Below are 18,444 nucleotides of genomic sequence, written 5' to 3' on the forward strand. Positions count from 1 at the left end.
TATCTTTTTATTTCATTTAAATGTCCACTTTCAGTAGAAATCCCAGAAGAAAATGTTTTAGGGACACGTTTAACGGTAAAAAGCTCAGGTTTTCATTTACGTTTAAGCAATTATTCTTGACAGAACGTATGCAAACTAACCCCAAGTGTCTGACACAGATCCCAAACCCCAGCTGCAGCTTTATTGCAGCTTTCTTCTAAAATACATTTCACATGGTCTGTGACCCGGACAAAGCCGTGGTATCGTCCTCCGCGGGTAATGAAAAAGAAACACAATACACCAGGGACGAGCCTGGAGTCTGAGAGCTGGGGCCCAGACCCTACGCAAACGACGTGCTCATGCCTGCGGTGTTTCCTAAGACTGGTCGAAAGGCTCCCACTTCTAGACTTGAGTTTTCCGGTTCCGGATCAGGTGCCGACAGAGCAGCGGTCCCAACTAGGACCACTTCTTGGTGACATTGAGGTGGCTGAGCTGGTCGACAAGGACTCTGTGCCTGGGAAACTTGGCCTGGCTGGCCGCCTTGATGGCCCGGAAGGCGGCTGCCCTGCGGGCCGCGGCGTGGCCGTACTCCTGCTCGGCGCTGAGGTAGGGCATGCTCAGCCAGTAGTGGTTCTCCGCCTCGGTCTCCAGGCGGCGGATCGTGCTCTGCTTCGCCTGGAAGGACACGGTGCGCGGCCGCCGGTGCTTCCCGATCCACTGCCGGCCGGGGATGCGGTTGCGGCGCAGGAGGGCGGTCAGGAACATGGCGTCTGCAGGGGACTGAGGCCAAAGAACGAAGTGGTGACGCGCCCGGCCGCGGGTGGGGAGCGGCGTCCCCGAAGCCGTGCCCTGCCGCCCCGGGGGGAAGTGGGACGCCCACCCCGGGCCCCCGGGGGTTCACAAACACCGGCGCACTCACCAGTGGTGCGCCTCGGGAACCACACGTCCGTCCGCACCCCGCCTGACGCGAGGCCGGAAGTGTGTCCCCTACGCCAGGCCTTCCGTATCCTTAGCGCGAGACTTCAGCTCTCGCGAGAGAAGGCTTGTGGGACGTCGCTGAGCCAATGACGCTTGTGGGGCCGAGAGATTCAAACGAGTGGCGGGCGCTACGCTGAGCGGTGGGTTGTGTTTGGCATGGACCTGATCCGGAGCTTCTGCGGGAAGCTGCGGTCTCTGGCAGTCACCCTAGACAGCGAGACAGCGCGGCTGCAGCGAGCGCTGGACGGAGAAGACAGTGGTGAGTGAGGCAGCCGGGTGGACGCGGCTCCGGCGCGGGGCCCTGGCGGCGCCCTCCGTGCGGCGTCAGAAGGGTACGCGCGGGTCTGAACGCGCACACTCACGTAGATGGCAGTTCGTCCGCCGTGGGGTTGTGCGGCGCCCCCCGGCGTGCTGACGGCGCCGTCGGCACACCCCGGAGGGCCGCGAGGGCCGCCTTTCGTCATTTCCTCGGGCCCCTCTGGTGTGCTGCGCGCCCGCGTCCGTCTGTAGACGCAGCGCTCTCCTGGCCGGGAAAGCAGCCCTGTTTTATACGCTGTCAAGAGAACCGGCGGCACTCGGGACAAATTGGGCCCAGAATGCGTGCCTGATTTCCGCATGGTATGATTTTGAGTTGCGTAGAATGTGTGCTAATCAATAAAATGCAGTGTGAACAAAATTAAAGTTTCTTTTAAAATGTATCTGCTTAGCACGGTTATTTACAGGTGTGACTTTTGTCTCGCCCGGATGGTCCACAGTTGGAGTAAATGTATTTTTCCCAAAGAACCATATTGCCAACACAAACGCTCAGTACTCTTTCTTCTTCTTTTTATTTGTCAGTAAAGCAGAATTCTCCACTACTAACCCTTGTATTACAGATTTTTAAAAGTTGTTGCAAGACAAGTTCAGATTTAATGTCATAATTGTAATGTGCCTTAAAATATTGCACCCTGTAGACAGAGTCCTTTTACTTTAATTATATTACGAGTACTTTTCCAGCCAATTAAACACCTTTATTTTTGTGACTGGAAAAACAATATATGGCAAAATTTTGAGATATGGAAAAATAGAAGAAATAAATATGTCCTTTAACTCCACCATCAGAAGACACCACTATTAATACTTTAATAGCTTTTCTACAATTCTTCTTAGAGTTGCTTCGTGTCATTTTATTTTGTTTACATAGTTCAGATAATGCTATAAGACACAAAAGTGTATTAACATTTTTGAATTCTTGATATGTAGCTGAATTGCTTTCTACAAAGCTTGTGCAAATTTACCTTCTGACCATTTCATTACCTATGTGTACAAACTGCATTTTCTTTTGGTTTTACAAGAAAATGTTGAAATAATTTTTCAATTCCTGGCCCGCATGTATTGCAGGAAATATAGAATTATGATAATTAGAGAAAAGTTTACCTTTTATGATCACGGTGATGAATCATTAAATTGGTTGACTTTTAAACATCTTTATTGAGATGTAACTCACATACCATAAAATCCACCATTTAAAGGATACAATTCAGTGGCTTTTAGTGTATTCACAGAGTTGTACAACCATCATCACAATAAGTTTAGATTTTCATCACCCCCAAAAGAAAACCTTCTGACTCTTAACAGCCACTGCCCACAATTCCATCCCCACGTACCACACTAGTCTTATGCAAACACTAATGTACTTTCTGTCTATAGATTTGCCTATTCTGGACATTTCATCTATGTGGAATCATACAATATGTAGTCTTTTGTGCCTGGCTTACTTTACTCAGTATCACGTTGCAAGGTTCATCCAGGTCATAGCACGTATCAGTACTTCGTTCCATTTCATTGCTGAATAATATTCCATTGTATGGAGAGACCACATTTTATCGGTTCATCAATTGATGAACATTTGGGTTGTTTCCACTTTTTGGCTATTACGAACAATGCTGCTGTAAACATTAGTGTACAAGTTCTTGTGTGAACATAATGTTTTCAGTTCTCTTGGGTATACACTTGGAAGTGGAATTGCTGGCTCATATGGTAATATTTAACTTATTCAGGAACTGACAAATTGTTTTCCAAAGTGAGTGCACCATTATATATTTCCACCAGCAATGAATGGTGGTTGCAATGTCTTCACCCCTCCATCAACATTTGTTATTACCTGTCTTTTTTATTATAGCCATTCTAGTGTGTTTAAAAAAGAAAATCATTGTAGTGTGGATTTGCATTTCCCTAATGAAAATTGGTTGACTTTTCATAGGTGAAAAGAGAAGATCTTTAAAGGAGGCATGTTTTAGAAAAGAGAAATATAATCCTTTAAAATCGTGCTTTTACATTATATATACATGACCAACTGATTAATAAGAAAGGTGATGTGTAGTGGGTTAAGGATGTCTTTTCAGTAAATGGTCCCGGGTCACCTGTACTCATGAAAAAAAGGATGGCTCTTCATCCTTACCTCATGCCAGACACAAAAATCAATTGCAGTTGGATTTTAGCTCCCAAACAGAAGGCAAAACAATAAAGCTTTTAGGAGAAAATGTAAGTATTGTCATTGGCAAAGATTTTTAGAACAGGAAACAAAAAGTGCTCACCATAAAGGAAAGAACACTCAGTAGGACTATGTTCCATCCTTCTCTTCTTCCTTCCTCCTTCCTTCCTTTTCCTCCCTCCCTCCTTCCTTCCTGACCTGAGTGCTGATTGTGTAGGTGTTTATTTTGAAAGTTCATCAAGCTATATACTTAGGATTTCTGTACTTTTCTATATGTGTATTATAGTTTAATAAAAGTTTTAAAGAAAGGCCTTAACAGTTTTCTTTGTGATTAACAGGATATACATTTTAAATAAATATCTACAGGATTTTATAATTCAAAGAAAATAAACTAAACTATATTTTCTGTTCTTTTTCTTCCTTCTTGTTATTGCATTCTTTCCTTTCAATGTTCAACATTGAAGACTTTGAAGGTTATCCAATGAGAATTTTACATGACCTTCATTCAGAAGTTCAGACTCTAAAGGTATCACTCCTATAATATTTTTATGTAGTAATTTTAAAACAAATGTATTTAGTCAAAAGTTAGAGAAATTCTAATGTACTTTCTTTTCTCAAAAGGACAATGTCCGTGCTCTTCTTGACAATGCAAGTTTGGAAAGTAAAGAATGCATTGGTTTCATAAAGGCAGCAAAAGTACTGATGACAAAAAATTCTGTGGATATCATGAAAATAAGAGAGTTTTTCCAGAAGTATGGATATAATCCACGTGCCAAGAAAAATTCAGGTGTGAATAACTTGCATTTTATAGAGTTTGTTTTAGTATTAAAGAAGGGCAGCATGATTAGGACCATTGTGGGCTTGGCCCTGATCTCTAGTTCTCACTCTTGACGTGTGACTATTGTTGGATCATTTCTGACACAACTGCTGTATTCTGGATGCAGTGCTGATCAGTGTACAGGGTAAGGACAGTCCTTGCTCTCCTTTCCAAAGTGCAAGACAGGAACTAACGTGTGTCAAGTGTCACTAGAAAACAAAAAATTACTTAAAAATTGTTAAAAAAAAAAGAACTTAACCCAGTGCTAAATGAATGAAGAGTACAAGATAAATCTGACTAGCATACTTGGTTTCTAGCCTGCTCTGCTAATAAACGAGAGACTGACCTTCAAGCAAGTTGTTTCATTTTTCTTGTTCTCAATTTCTTTTTCTTAGAATGAGAGATTTGGGGCTACATAAACTGATAGTCCTTTTTAATTTTAAAATTCTTATGACGGGTAGTATATATAGCATGGTGGTTTTAAATTCAGAGCCAAACTGGCCAAGTTCAAATCTCTGATTCCACCACACACTAGCTGTGTTGTCTTTGACCAGCTACTTAACCTTGTACCTCAGTTTCTCATTTGTGTGTACCATGGAGGTATGTAAGAGTATTTGCCTCTCAGCTTGCATTAGGATTAAATGAGATAAAATTTGCTTAGAACAGTATCTGGCCTGTTAATCACCAGGTGATTAATATTGTTATCGTGCCCGCACCTTTGATTTCATTTCAGTATGCTTCAGTATCTTCATTTCCATTGAGAATGATCTTGTACATAAGTAGAACATTAATTAAATCCAACAAATACATATTGAGGATATATATATATACACACACACACACACACACACACACACACACACACACGGAAGGTGTATTAAGCAGTCCGTGTGGCGTGGTGGAAAGAACTCAGTTGACTCTGGTGTGAACAGGCCAGGGATTCAGATACTTGCCCAGCCAGTCACACTACTCCATGTGTGACTGTGGGTAATTTCTCTAAATTGCTTTTCCCTCACTTGTGAAATGGGGATGATTGTACCTCCCTGGGGGTAGTGAAAATGATGATGAGTTTATTTTGTTAATCACATCAATGACAGCATTGTGATAGATACAACAATAGGTTTTTGTAACATTTTTTGTAACATTTCTCAGAATTAACAAGAAGCACTGTGTCAAGTCAGCAAGTGGCTCTTCCAGGGCCAAAAGCCATGTAATCGTTTATAACTTTTTTTTGTATGATGCATCCTCCAGATTGAACCTGTCCTGGCTTATGCACACAGAAATGGTACTCTAACCTAAGTTAATTTCCAGTTTCCAATCAGAACAAAGAAAATAATGTCTTCAAAGAAAATATATGTACCTCTTTACTTCTTCCAATCTGTTGGATCTCAGCTGTTCAAGTAAATGTACAGCCTAAATTTATTCCTTTCCTATTTTGGACCCAGAAGATTCTGACAGAATCTTCTGTCAGAATGTCAGACAGGGCTCTGATATACCCCATTTCAACTTCAGACAGTCCTTTAAAAGGTAATCAGCAGAAACAAAAAGGCCTTGGCATTGCAGGTGCTATCCTGGGTCTTTTAACTCCAACTCAAGTTCCACACCAAATTCATTAACCAGTAGTGTACCCAGGAAATGACCAAGGACTGTGGGCAAAAGTATAGTTGTTAGTATAATAAATGAGTTAGTCTGAAATGGACAGTGTAGTTATTAAGCGTTGGCGTCTGGAGCTGGATGTAGTCTATTAAAGATTGAGGACCTGCGTATCTTTGTAATGATTGCCTGTTATTTCTCTCACTAGGCTTTTGACATGTGTTCTAGACTGACTTAGGGTAAAAATATATGTATCTTTGTATAACAGTCTTTCCTTTTTAGGCATATATAAGTTAAAAATCTAAAAAAATAATATTTTTATACTTTGTGTTCAATCAGACTGTAGTTAATTCCACATTAATTAATGTCATTGAATGAGACAGTAGTTTCCTGATATATTAAGAATGACTCTAAATGACGTTAAGTGGGGAAGTAAGGAAGTTGGACTTACATTTGTGGGTATTGATTTTTCATCTTTTAACACTAGTTTACTTCTTTTCTATAATATGTCAAGTCATTAAAATGGGTGGACAAGGGGTACACATCAGGAATTTGAAATAAAACTTTAGAGACTAAGGAAAGAATTAGAACTTTGCTGGTTTGGGACATTTCAGATGGCGCTATTTTATGTGGTTTTAGTACATGAGATTTCCTGATTTGATATGTGACTAAAACATGACCTTGATTTTTCCTCCCAGTGGGTGAACAAGAGGTCGTTGACTCCGAACCAGAGTCCACTAGGGATGAGACTCTTCAGAGGCCTGATGTGAAGGGTGACATGTCTGGTCCTTGGGGCCCATGCAGCTCTGTTTCTGAGAAGTCTCCAGGTAGTCCACAACTTGCAGATTTTGGCCTTGAGCGATATCTCATCTCTCAAGTCCCACCAAACCCTCCACAGGTGGAAAACAACCAAAAGGAAGAGCCACTAGTCAAAATACAGAAAACTCCAAAGTGTGCACTGAATATGGACGATTTTGAGTCTGTGACTCCTAAGTTAGAGCACGTTAGTATCTCTGAATATACCATGTGTTTAAATGAAGATTACACCATGGGACTTAAAAACAGGAAGAATAAGAGGTGAGCAGCTTTCTTAAAAGGCACGTTTTATCTAACTTTCTAAATGTTTTGTATTTACTATTTCCTAGAAGAGAGACAATGTTTCAGACTGTATCCTTAAAAGGTTTTCAGATACTTCTTATTTCAAACTTCTCTGAATCACCAATTCCATTAGTGAAGTGCGAGCTATTGGTTTTCTGGAGTTAGATGCTATAGAAGGAGTGAAAAGGAACTGAAAAATTAAAAGGTATTTGGTGGGATAGAGAAGTGAGGAAAAGATTATAAAGGGGTAAAATCAGTATGAATTGATTTGGTATGGAGACTTGGGAAGAGAGGGGATCCAGGATAAATCCCAGATCCCTGCTTTGTTGCCTGGGATGACACTAGGGGAAGAATTAAGGAATACCTGGAGCTTGGGGGTAAAGGTGATACATACCTGTTCATTTGGAGGAGCCTGTAGAGGTGCTCTTAAACTTGGGTATTTTAATATGAATTTGAATTTCTGTGATGAATTTCCATGATGAATTTCTGCTAGACTAAAGAGATTGGGAGTAATTAGTGTGAGAATGGTAATTAAAGACTTACATTGACAATGAAAATACCACGTGTCAAAGGAGCCAAGTAATGTCTAAATGTAAATCTTTAAAACTGTAATCGTTAAAGGAGGAAAATGAATATTTATCTCAAAGATGCCGGAAAAAACACACAATTGTGGGGAAAAGAGAAGGGAATAAACACTGAAGATAAAATGTCATTGCTAAAGATTTTTAGAAAGGTAGAATTGATAAATCTAAGGATTATCTCTTATATAAACCTAAATACAAATCACAAAATTAGGAACTAAGGGCTATATTTTTTATTTTTTAAGCTATTAGAAATAATACAGGATATAGTTTTAGAAAATTTGGAAAGTTCAGATAAATGAAAATTAACCATTTAAAAATAGTATGTTTTCCTATATTTTATTAATAACTATAAATGGTAAATGTAGTGGAAAAAACCCATTCAAATTTGCAACAAAAAAGTAAAATATCCATGCCATTTGTAGATGAAAGGCCTGTATGGTTAAAACCATCAAACATTTCTGAGTTATATAAAGGGAACTTTAGGATGAAGAAAGATAACATATTCCCGAATGGGATGACAGAATATTATTAAGATATTTAATCATATATCAAATTAATGTACAGGTGTGATGCAATTACAACAAAGCCTCCATAGGATTTTTTTTTTTTTAAGATGGAAAGGGATATTTGACAAAATGATTCTAAAATTTATTTGGAAGAATAAAAAGGATAGCTAAGAAAATAATGAAAAATAACAGTACTGAGGACACGTGGCTTACTAGATATTAAAGTATATAAAGGCACAGTAGGTAAAACAGTATGAAACTGTCACAGAATGGGCCTGTAACTGGAACAGAAGAGCCCAGAAACACTCTTATGTGATGACTTGATTTGTATAATCAGTTGAACTTACAGCTTTCCTTTATCTCAGAGATTCTTAACCCACTTCTAAGTCAAAACTATCAATACAAAATAGTTCTTAACCTTTTTTGAGCCCTTTTTATATATTTAAAATGAAAACTGTTCCAAGGGCATTCTGTTCCATAAGCCAGGACCGAACATTTGTCCAGACTTGATGATTTAAGTTTATAATCTCCCTGTTAATCACACCAGTGACGAAGCCATAGAAACAGAACCAGTGTCCACGGATCATTTCTTCGCCACTCCTGGCCTCGTGAACCAGCAGTTGGGAAAAAATGGTAAGTGTAAAAGCCCACTGACTTCCCGGCTGTGCTCTTTCCAGATGGTCTCTGTGCAGGTGTTCTGGAGCCTTCTGCATGCTCTCAGTTCTTGACATTGAGTTCTATTAAATGCCATTGCATTCAGGTTCGTACAAGAGAATTTTCTGATAAGCTTTTCATACTCTTCCAGATTATATTCAGTATTTGTCAGCTTGTTTGTTCTTACATTTTAACTTAAAGCCTATAAATACATATCCATTCTCCAATCTTTTGATGTAGACCCATTAATACCCTTTTTAGTTTAGTTTCAGCCTATTGGTTAGAGTTCTGCATCGTCTTTTTTACATAAACCACACTGAAAATGCATCAGCTACCATGTCAAATTTTGGTATTTTAAAATAGTATAAGAACTTAAAATTTTCATAAATTTTCCCTGTAAGCATAAAAATACTGATTTTCATGAAATATAGAATAAGAAATCCTCAAGTAACTTGTCTTTATGAGGTCTTTGCAAAGTTTTGTATGTTTTCAGAAAAATTCTCTTTATACTAATTTCACGGACTTATCAAATTAACAAGCACCTGTGGGATAAACAGGTGTGAAAGAATACAGCTGACTCACAGTAAGCTTAGAGCGCAGGTTATGAGAAAAAACATGAATGCATTAAAGAGTAGCGCCCCCTTTTTTTTTTAATTTTATTGGGGAACAGTATGTTTTGCCAGGACCCATCAGCTCCAAGTCAAGTCGTTTTCAGTCTAGTTGTGAAAGGTGCAGCTCACTGACCCGTGTGGGAATTGAACCTGTAATCTTGGTGTTATGAGCACTGTGCTCTAACTGAGCCAACCAGCCACCCTAGCCTATTTTCATAAAATGAGAGATTGGACCATCACCTCACACCATCCTCAGAAGTCACTTCCCAATAGACTATAATAAAGGAGAATGTTTTTATGACTTCTGAAGCAAGATGGGTTTTTAAAGAATAGTTTACTGACTGAAATCCTTCAGCATGCCATCAGCAGTATATTTTACGGAAGGAACAGAAAGCTTTCCATTAGTAATTTGATTCAGTGGAGGCTTGTTAGGAGTTTCTGCAGTATTTTAGTTTGACTATTTTTATGCCACAAAATACCCTTATTACAACTTTCATATTCTATTAAAATTTAGTAATTTGTTTACTATTTTTTGTGTTTACAATTGCTTCTTGTATCCCACCCATTGCTTGTGAGTTCAGTTTTCTTGTTAAAATACATCCTTTACCGGTTCTTCCAGAGGTGTTAGTTCTCATGTGTGAAGTCATCTCAATTTTTGTATGAAAACATTTTTTCTTTCTCTTTCACTCATTCTTGAATGATAATTTAGCTGGATATAGAGGACTAGATTGACAGCTGTTTTTCTTCAATATTTTAAAGAAATTATTCCATTTTGGTCTGGTCTGTATTGCTGCTGATGAGCAGAGGGCAATTGGTCTGATCAGCTTTTCTTTGTAGAAAATCTGTCTTTCGTTCTTGGTAGTCTATATATTTGTCTTGATCTTTGATAGTCTACATTTCTCTATAACGTGTATATTTTTCATTCATTATGTTTGAATTTGGTATGAATTTTGAAACTAAGAACTCATCATCTATTCTGGAAGATACTCCTACATTACCTCTTAATAATACTACCTGTCCCCTAATTCCTCAATTTTGCCTCCTGAGATTCCTGTATGATACGTTTTAGAATGTTACCCGTGGGGAGTTTCCTTCCCTCTCTGTGCTGCTTAGTGCTTTAGCTAGAGCTTCCTTCCGATCTGCTTGCTGTCTCTCTCTCACACATGGAATCTAAATTATTATTTTAATCCATCACTTGAATTTTTAGTACAGTTTTCTTTCACAAGTTTTTTTCTTTCAAATATGACTGCTCCTGTTTTTCCTTCTATATCATTCTCTTGTCTTACGATTTCTATGTCTTTATCCTTTGAACATTTTAAATACACATATCTGAAAGACTCTTTAAGGTATTGATCCTCTTGTGTCTTTGTTTACCACTCTGATTCTCTTTGTGGGGGCTTGTTTCCTTAACTGTGAAGTCATCTTCAGATAAGTTTTCAGTAGCATTTGTGTGTGCCCCATAGAGCTGTTTGCTGCTTACCCCAGCCAAGGCCCCGTGCTTCGCCAAATGCAGACAAGTTCTCAGGTTAACGCTTGGCTCAGAACGCCTGCACTGGGCGGGGGTGAACTCAGAACCTCCAGCTCTGCACTGGGCGGACTGAGATTCTGAGTTCAAGGTTTTCTCAAAGACTTTCCACCATTAGCTTTGCTTGCTTTCATTCTGCTACCCTGCAGCCAGTGGGCAGATGTTTCTGGTCTCAGGTTCACAGCCCCCACTGCTCTTCAGGCCTTGGTGCTCTGCATTACATCCACTTCAGTTCCTCACAGAGCCTGTATTTGTCTTTAAAACCCCGCAAAACAGGTGTAACTATCTTGCTGTATTTGCTTCAAATCTTTTTTTTTTAAAGATTTTATTGGGGAAGGAGAATAGGACTTTATTGGGGAACAGTGTGTACTTCCAGGACTTTTTAAATTTTTTTCCAAGTCAAGTTGTTGTCCTTTCAATCTTAGTTGTGGAGGCTGCCATTCAGCTTCAAGTTGTTGTCCTTTCAGTCTTAGTTGTGGAGGGCGCAGCTCAGCTCCAGGTCCAGTTGCCGTCTTCTAGTTGCAGGGGGCGCAGCCCACCATCCCTTGCGGGAGTCGAACTGGCAACGTTGTGGTTGGGAGGATGTGCTCCAACCACCTGAGCCATCCGGGAGCTCAGTGGCAGCTCAGCTCAAGGTGCCATGTTCAACCTTTAGTTGCAGGGGATACTGCCCACCATCCCTTGCGGGAGTAGAGGAATCGAACTGGCAACCTTGTGGTTGAGAGCCCACTGGCTCATGTGGGAATCGGAGTTAGGAGCACGGAGCTCCAACCGCCTGAACCACAGGGCCGCCCGCTTCAAATCTTTTTTTAAAGTTAAAGTTACACATAAAGCTAACCCTCCAGCTGCACTCCCTTCCTCCCTGAAAGTAACGATTACGAGGTCAGACAATTAAGTTCATGAACTTGTTGCAATGATGTTGCTAACCTTTTTTTTTTATTTCAGAGGGATTATTCATTATTAATTTGTACCAACTGGACAGTTAACCAAGTTTACTATTTGGAAATGGTGAGACGGATACATGAAAAAGACAAAAAAACCATCTGAACTTTTCAGCAACACTTCATGGCCCCTGCATCATGACAATGCACCAGCTCACACAGCACTGTCAGTGAGGGCGTTTTTAGCCAGTAAACAAATATCTGTATTGGAACACCCTCCCTACTCACCCGCTCTGGCTCCCAATGACTTCTTTCTTTACCTGAAGGTAAAGGAAATATTGAAAGGAAGACATTTTGATGACATTCAAGACATCAAGATGACAGCTCTGATGGCCATTCCAGAAAAAGAGTTCCAATATTGCTTTGAAGGGTGGACTAGGCAGTGGTGTCAGTGCATAGCTTCCCAAGGGGAGGACTTTGAAGGTGACTGTAATGATATTCAACAGTGAGGCGTACATCACTTTTTCTAGAATGAGTTAGTGAACTTAATTGCTAGACCTCATAAAGCAGTTGTATTCCAAAATTTCACAGAAGTGGCAACATCCAATTCATGTTCTCTTGTCTCTTGCTTTTTCACTCCACCGTCTGTGTTTCACATTAATCCATGTACATCCAGTCTATCATTTTCATGGTCCAGCAGGATTCCATTGTATGAACAAGTCATCTTATTTGTTCATTTGCTTATTGATGGAGAGTTAGGTTGTGTTTAGTTTTTACTATTACAGGCAGTGCTGTAATGACAACTACCCCTGTGCACACATGTGTGTCTTACAGGAGCAGAATTTCTATATCACAAGACGTACACCTTCACTTAGTCTAGAAAATGCTAAGTTGCCCTGGGAGTGGCTGTTTGGTTTTATCCTCACCAGCCATCTTTGAGTTCCTATTTCTCCATCTTTCCAGCATTTGATTTTTAGACTCAATCTGATTTTGCCAGTGTAATCAATTTCCTAACATGTTCAGTGTTTCTCTTTTATATATTTTAAGATTGCTTTTATGGTACTATGCGTTATAGATATCAAATGTTTATATACATGTGGTTCTGTTTCTAGAATCTCCTATTTGTCCTAATAGTCAATCTTCCATCCCTGGCCAATCTTACACTGCTTTTTAAATTATTGTAACTTTAGAGTAAGTCCCAATATCTTGGAAGGCAAGTGACCTCCTTGCTCTCTGCCTCCTTTTTATTCTTCGGAAATTTTATTTTCTCCATAAGCTCTTACTTACACAGTTGTTAATAGATTTATGTATGGTATCTTGCTCTTCTTTCTTGTTATTCTTTCTTGCTATATTTTTCAAAATATATTTCTTCAGATTATATTTTTAATTGTTTATTACTAGAACTATTCATTTTTGTATACTGCACTTGTACCTTGCTGAATTTTATTAGTGCTCATGATAATTAGATAGGTGAATGTTGAGTTTTGTTTTTTCCTGTCCAATTAAGCACACACCAGTTATCTTTTCTTCAGTAACTAAAAATAAAATGCACAAATTAATTAACAAAGATTATAACTTAAAAGTTGAAGTCTTTATTTCAACTTTATTTTCAAATATTTCTTTTCACACCATTGTATGTGTCTTCCAGATGCCGAGTGTACAGAGTCTCCCTCGGCACCTACATTCTGCACTCCTGGTTTGAAAATTCCTTCTGCAAAGAATAGTACACCTTTGGTAAATTTGCACAAAATTGAAAGCTCTAATTTTGTTTCTAATGACTCCAATATACTACTATTTCCTGACTGAAACTGTGTTTAAACAACATAGACTAATGCAGCCTTTAGTTGTGTATTTACCATGTATTTCTGGTGGGTAATTTAGCAGCATATATCAGGAGTTTTAAAGTTTTCCTACCCTTTAACCATGTCTCAGAATTTATTCCAAGGCACACTGGGACAAAGAGTTATAACAAGGAAGTTACAAAGGACAGACAGCATTACTTACAAGAGCAAAACATGAGAGACAATCTAAATGTCAAATGGTAGAGGAGAAGCGAAATACTTTAAAGTATATCCATAAGGTCTGGTGTTCTATAATTACCAAATGTTTTTGAAAAACAGATAAAAACATAAAGAGAATGTTTCAAGAAATATTTAATGATATGGAAAATGACATGTATGTATGTGTTTACACATGCACACACGCGTCCTCTTTTATCTACAGTGTTGCTTAATTTCAGTTACCCGTGGTCAACCACAGTCTGAACATACTAAATGGAAAATTCCAGAAATAAACATGTCATGTCTTAAATTATGCACCATTCTGAGGAGCGTGATGAAATCTCATGCCGTTGTGCTGTCTCACCTGGATGTGAATCCTCCCTTTGTCCAGCATCTCCGTGCTATAGATGCTCTCTGCCCAGTCGTCATTCAGTAGCATCTTGGTTTGCATATTGACTGTCTCAGTATCACAGGGCTTCTGTGCAAGTGACCCTTACTTTACTTAATAATGGCCCCAAAGCCATTCTCACATAACCTTTATTACAGTGTAGTTATAATTGTTCTGTTTTGTTATTGTTAATCTCTTACTGTGCCTAATTGATAAATTAAACTCATAGGTTTAAGTGTGTAGGAAAAAACAGTATATAGGGGGTTCAGCACTATCTGGGGTTTCAGGTATCCACTGGGGGTTCGGGTATCTCTGCATCCCCTGGAGATAAGGGAGGACTGCTGTATTTTGAGGAAAAAGAATAGATAGAAATATACCAAATGGTTACTTATGGGTTATTTTTATGTTTTTTCCCCAGTAAATAAATTTGCTATAATCAAAAACCTCATCCCTTTTTAAAGTTGAGATGAATACGTAAGACAAGCAATGTAGTAGACTGGGCTTCTGATAGCACCTTGTGCAGTGATGGAAGTGTCCTGTGTTCTGTGCTGTCCACTGTGGGAGCCACGAGTTATAGCTAGCGACTGAGCACATGAAATGTGGCAAGTGGGCCCACGGAGCTAATTGTTATGTTTTTAATTTTATTAATTTAAAGTTAGATTTAAATAACCCCCGGTGGCTTGTTGCTAGTCTGTTGGACACTGCAGCTATAGAGAAACCAAGTGCCGGGCTTACCTCGGATCTGCTTTCTTCCTCTTTGGGCTGAAGGCGTATGGTGACACCTGCTCTTCCGTGCTATGACTGCTACTTGGTCCAGTTTAGTGTGACCTGAGACTGGGTGCGTGGATCCATCTAAGTCTGGGGTTCGGTCAATTTCATAGTAAGTGCTAGCCTAGCCTGTACTGGTAACAAAGGTGGTACTTTGTCCTCCATATGCCATTCCTTTGTGTCCTTGATTTTATTCAGTGTTCTGTCGGGAGAGGAGGTAGTTTGGGCCAGTTAGAGACCCCGACAGAACTAACAACTGACTGACAATTTTTATTTACTATGTTATTTTATACTACCATAATTTAATGACTTGTTTTTGTTCCTCAGGTATCCACAAATTATCCACTATCAAAAACAAATAGTTCATCAAATGATTTGGGAAAAAAAGACTGCACATCATTAGTTTTAAATTCAGAAAAGTGCTTTGAGACTTTCACGGCTCCCTCTTCTCCTCTGGTATCTTCTTATGAGAATCTGCTCAGAACACCTACACCTCCAAAAGTAACTACAATTCCAGAAGATATTCTCCAGGTTATTTTTCCATGCTATTTTTTTGACACATTGTTTTCAAAGTTAGATATTTATATACTGTGACGTAAACTGTAGTATTTCTCTGCTGGTTCGGGTGTTGAGAAAATCTAAATTCTGGGTGCTAGGCTCCTCTAATGCTGGTTGCAACAGGCTGGTGACATCATCATGCTTTTATGCCATCGTGAGACATTTCCTCTAACTTCATGTTCTGAAATGTATCCTTATATTTTCTAATAGCTATTCAGCTGTGATGGCCATGTCAGCTGCTGTTTCCACAGGGGCGTGTTGCTGGAAAGTCAGGAATGTCATTTACCCTGCAGTTCTCCATAGAGGGGTTTCATGACTAACATGCGTTAGTTGCACTTGACATGTGTTGGAGCTCAGTTGGAGAAGCGCTGGTTTAGGTGTGTTCCTGACTCAGCACAGCATCATTTACCACTAGTCCACTGCTGACTTATGACTTCACACCCACTCAGTAACCAGCAGTCTGATTCCTAGCATCTCCCCCTTAATAGAACTTACAGTGTGTGGTGACTGTCACTTAGTTAGGCAAATGCTATTCTTAATAACCATTCTAGAAACGTTCCTAGCTCAGGGACAGGTATGAGAAGGATAAAAATACTTGGGAAAATTCCCAGATGCCATTAGAACAACTCACCCTACGATACCAGTGAAGTGTTTGTTACCCCTCTTCTCTGTCTTTCTGCTTTCTTGGGCATTGTAGTAAACAGAGAGGAGGGGAAGCTTCTGTCCATGGGCTTTATATAGCGTTCACTTCACTGTCGTCAATCTTTCTCTTTTTATTTGTGTTAAAAGAGGGAGCCTTGTATGTGATGTATCACCTCTCTGTATGAAAAACATCATAGTTGGTATTTCAGATTCTTCTTTTCATAATTTATAGTACTGAAGATCTTTCTTCTGAGCATTTATTTCGCCTTTTTCCTTGATGTAGTTTCCCTAGATTTTCGTAAAGGCGCAATTTGCTTTGGGATACGCTGCTTGCTGCTTGTGTTCGCTAACCGTCACATACATTTTGGAAGTCAGGTGTCCACACCCCAATCAGGTTTCTGATATCGCCGTCCTTTCTGTGCTGCTAAAAAATTCTTACTGTTTCCAGTAACCCATATCGTCAGACTTTCCTTGAATGTTTTGTATGTAACACCTTCCAAATTTATGTTGTTCATGTGACTTCAAAAAGGAATTTGCTTGGTTTTAGATTCTATCCAAATACAACCAAAACCTAGCTACTCCGGTGGCAGTTAAGGCCGGGCCACCCAGCGAAGCATTCCTGACCGATGGCGAAGAACAGTGCATCCGAAATGTGGTAATCCCAAAGCCAGTGGGGTGAGTGTTCCACATCTTGTTGAGAACATTTAAAAATTAACATTTGAGTGGCAGTAAAAATGTGTAATTGACGTTTGCCAGCATGGGTTAGCAGCCCATATCTCTTATAGAGAGGTAGGATCCCTGGATCCCTGGATCTCAGCCTCCTACACAGTGTGCTGACGTCAGTGGGGGGGTCTTCCCCACTGTTCTGCATAGTGCGAAATGGTGTAACCATTCTCATGCCATTTGTTTTGCTGATGGCTGTGAATTATACCTGACATTTTTATTTGTGTCTTTCTGCAGAAATTCTAGTGGGCCTTCTGTCCATTATGGAAACTGATGAGGTGATGAGGTGAACACAGCTGGACTGACTTTGCTGTTCACATTCCCCCCCATCTTTCTCCTGTTCTTCAAACATCCCCCATTAAAGCTGAATGTGGACACTGATGTCATAATATGCTTTTTATTAAGTTTCTATTTTGTTTCACTTCAGCGTTGTTGACATGTAACACAGTCAGTTTTTAAATATCATTACTATATCATTGATTTCAAATTTGCCCTACCTAATCTAACAGGATGGTTTGATAATATCAGGAAGCAGGATCAGTAACTTAAAATATAAATGTTACTGTTCGCTACTCAAGTAAGGCCACCTGCAGGCTTCTCAGAGCTGGGTCGATGTAAGTGGGGCTTCTCCATTCTAACTGCCCCCTCATGACTATCCCCAGTCTTACACCTTTTATTTCAACAGTGCTTTTAAAAGACAGTTGTTTATAAATGACAGCTTAATTTAGGAAAAGAACTTACCAGCCTGGGTAAGTGCACTGTGGCATGTCCCAGGTAGTTATTATCGGGAATTCACCTGCTGTCAGGATGTATGTTTTTTGCTTTTCACTTGGTGTCAGTTTCATCCTCTTAACGTAGCTCTTGCCAGGATGTGGCTGCTGACCTTGCCCAGTCCCCATCTCCAGTTTTCTGCCCAGCAGAGCCTGAGGCCTCACCGTGGAAGATTCTGATGACTCTTCCTGGGCCAGGTGTCCTCTCTGGACTGTCAGCTGGGAGACCTAATGCCCTGCCCAAGCAGCCTAAGGTCCTGCCAGTTTAAGCACAGCTGGAAAGTAATGTTTTCTAATTAAGTTGACGGAAGTACTATTGGCAAGCTTTTCAGATTGTGGCCGCTGGGAAAATAAGGGCCTGGCGTCCTGAGGAGACAGTCGAGATGAGAAGAAAGAACTGACAGGCGCTTCACAGGCTTAGTTGTGGGAAACTTGACGCAGCTGAGTACCCTCCTTTATGACTGTGCCTTCAAGTCCATTATGAAGACCTGTCACATTGTGCTCTCTTCATGTTGTCAGAAAATTGTCACTAAAACAAAGCTTGATTCTTTGTTCTAAGAATTACTGTGCATATTTAACTTTGTTAAATAGAACGTAAGTTATTTTCAAGATAGTTTTATTTTTCAAGGTAAAGCTGTAGTCAGCTTTATGTATGATAACTCCCCAGTTTCTCAGCCTTCCGTTCACTACCATAGCTCCATGAACATTAGTCCTGGCATGAATGTGACTGCCGGAGAGGAGGGGCTGTACCCAGTGTCCTGGGGCTGAATCCTGGAGAACAGCCTAGCACAGGACACGAAGTGCGGGTAAGAAGGAAGGAGAATGAGTCACTTGGATTTGGCCAAACGGGTGGGTGTTACTGACAGCACTGAAGAAGCTGATGGAGTGCCAGGACA

The 18,444-nt window shown here is 40.0% G+C and overlaps 2 protein-coding genes across 3 annotated transcripts; one reads left to right on the top strand and one right to left on the bottom strand.

Moving 5' to 3' along the window:
* The first annotated feature begins 404 nt into the window (after positions 1 to 404).
* Positions 405 to 17,159, top strand: SKA3 (spindle and kinetochore associated complex subunit 3). 2 transcript variants are annotated; one of them, XM_081045472.1, is made up of 9 exons: positions 405 to 1,216; positions 3,895 to 3,956; positions 4,052 to 4,217; positions 6,539 to 6,917; positions 8,576 to 8,661; positions 13,348 to 13,433; positions 15,183 to 15,386; positions 16,603 to 16,730; positions 17,016 to 17,159. In XM_081045472.1, exons 1-9 carry the CDS (start codon positions 1,114 to 1,116, stop codon positions 17,050 to 17,052), a joined length of 1,251 nt encoding a protein of 416 aa, XP_080901598.1. In that variant the 5' UTR covers positions 405 to 1,113; the 3' UTR covers positions 17,053 to 17,159. The 2 variants fall into 2 exon arrangements, with proteins under 2 accessions (XP_080901598.1, XP_080901599.1); XM_081045473.1 differs by lacking the exon at positions 405 to 1,216 and adding an exon at positions 1,312 to 1,575.
* Positions 436 to 744, bottom strand: MRPL57 (mitochondrial ribosomal protein L57; the record flags this gene model as incomplete). The annotated part of the gene is made up of 1 exon (XM_081045482.1): positions 436 to 744. One exon carries the CDS (start codon positions 742 to 744, stop codon positions 436 to 438), a length of 309 nt encoding a protein of 102 aa, XP_080901608.1.
* Positions 17,160 to 18,444: the final 1,285 nt, after the last annotated feature.

This window comes from Rhinolophus hipposideros (assembly GCF_964194185.1).
Source record: "Rhinolophus hipposideros genome assembly, chromosome: 4".
Taxonomy (NCBI): domain Eukaryota; kingdom Metazoa; phylum Chordata; class Mammalia; order Chiroptera; family Rhinolophidae; genus Rhinolophus; species Rhinolophus hipposideros.

What these genes read in the sequence shown, in the direction of transcription:
- SKA3 (XM_081045472.1), top strand. Translation starts at nt 1,114, where the DNA reads ATGGACCTGATCCGGAGCTTCTGCGGGAAGCTGCGGTCTCTGGCAGTC. An exon ending in GCTGGACGGAGAAGACAGTG is followed by an intron (nt 1,217 to 3,894) that starts GTGAGTGAGGCA and finishes TCAACATTGAAG; the next exon opens with ACTTTGAAGGTTATCCAATG. An exon ending in ACGTGCCAAGAAAAATTCAG is followed by an intron (nt 4,218 to 6,538) that starts GTGTGAATAACT and finishes TTTTCCTCCCAG; the next exon opens with TGGGTGAACAAGAGGTCGTT.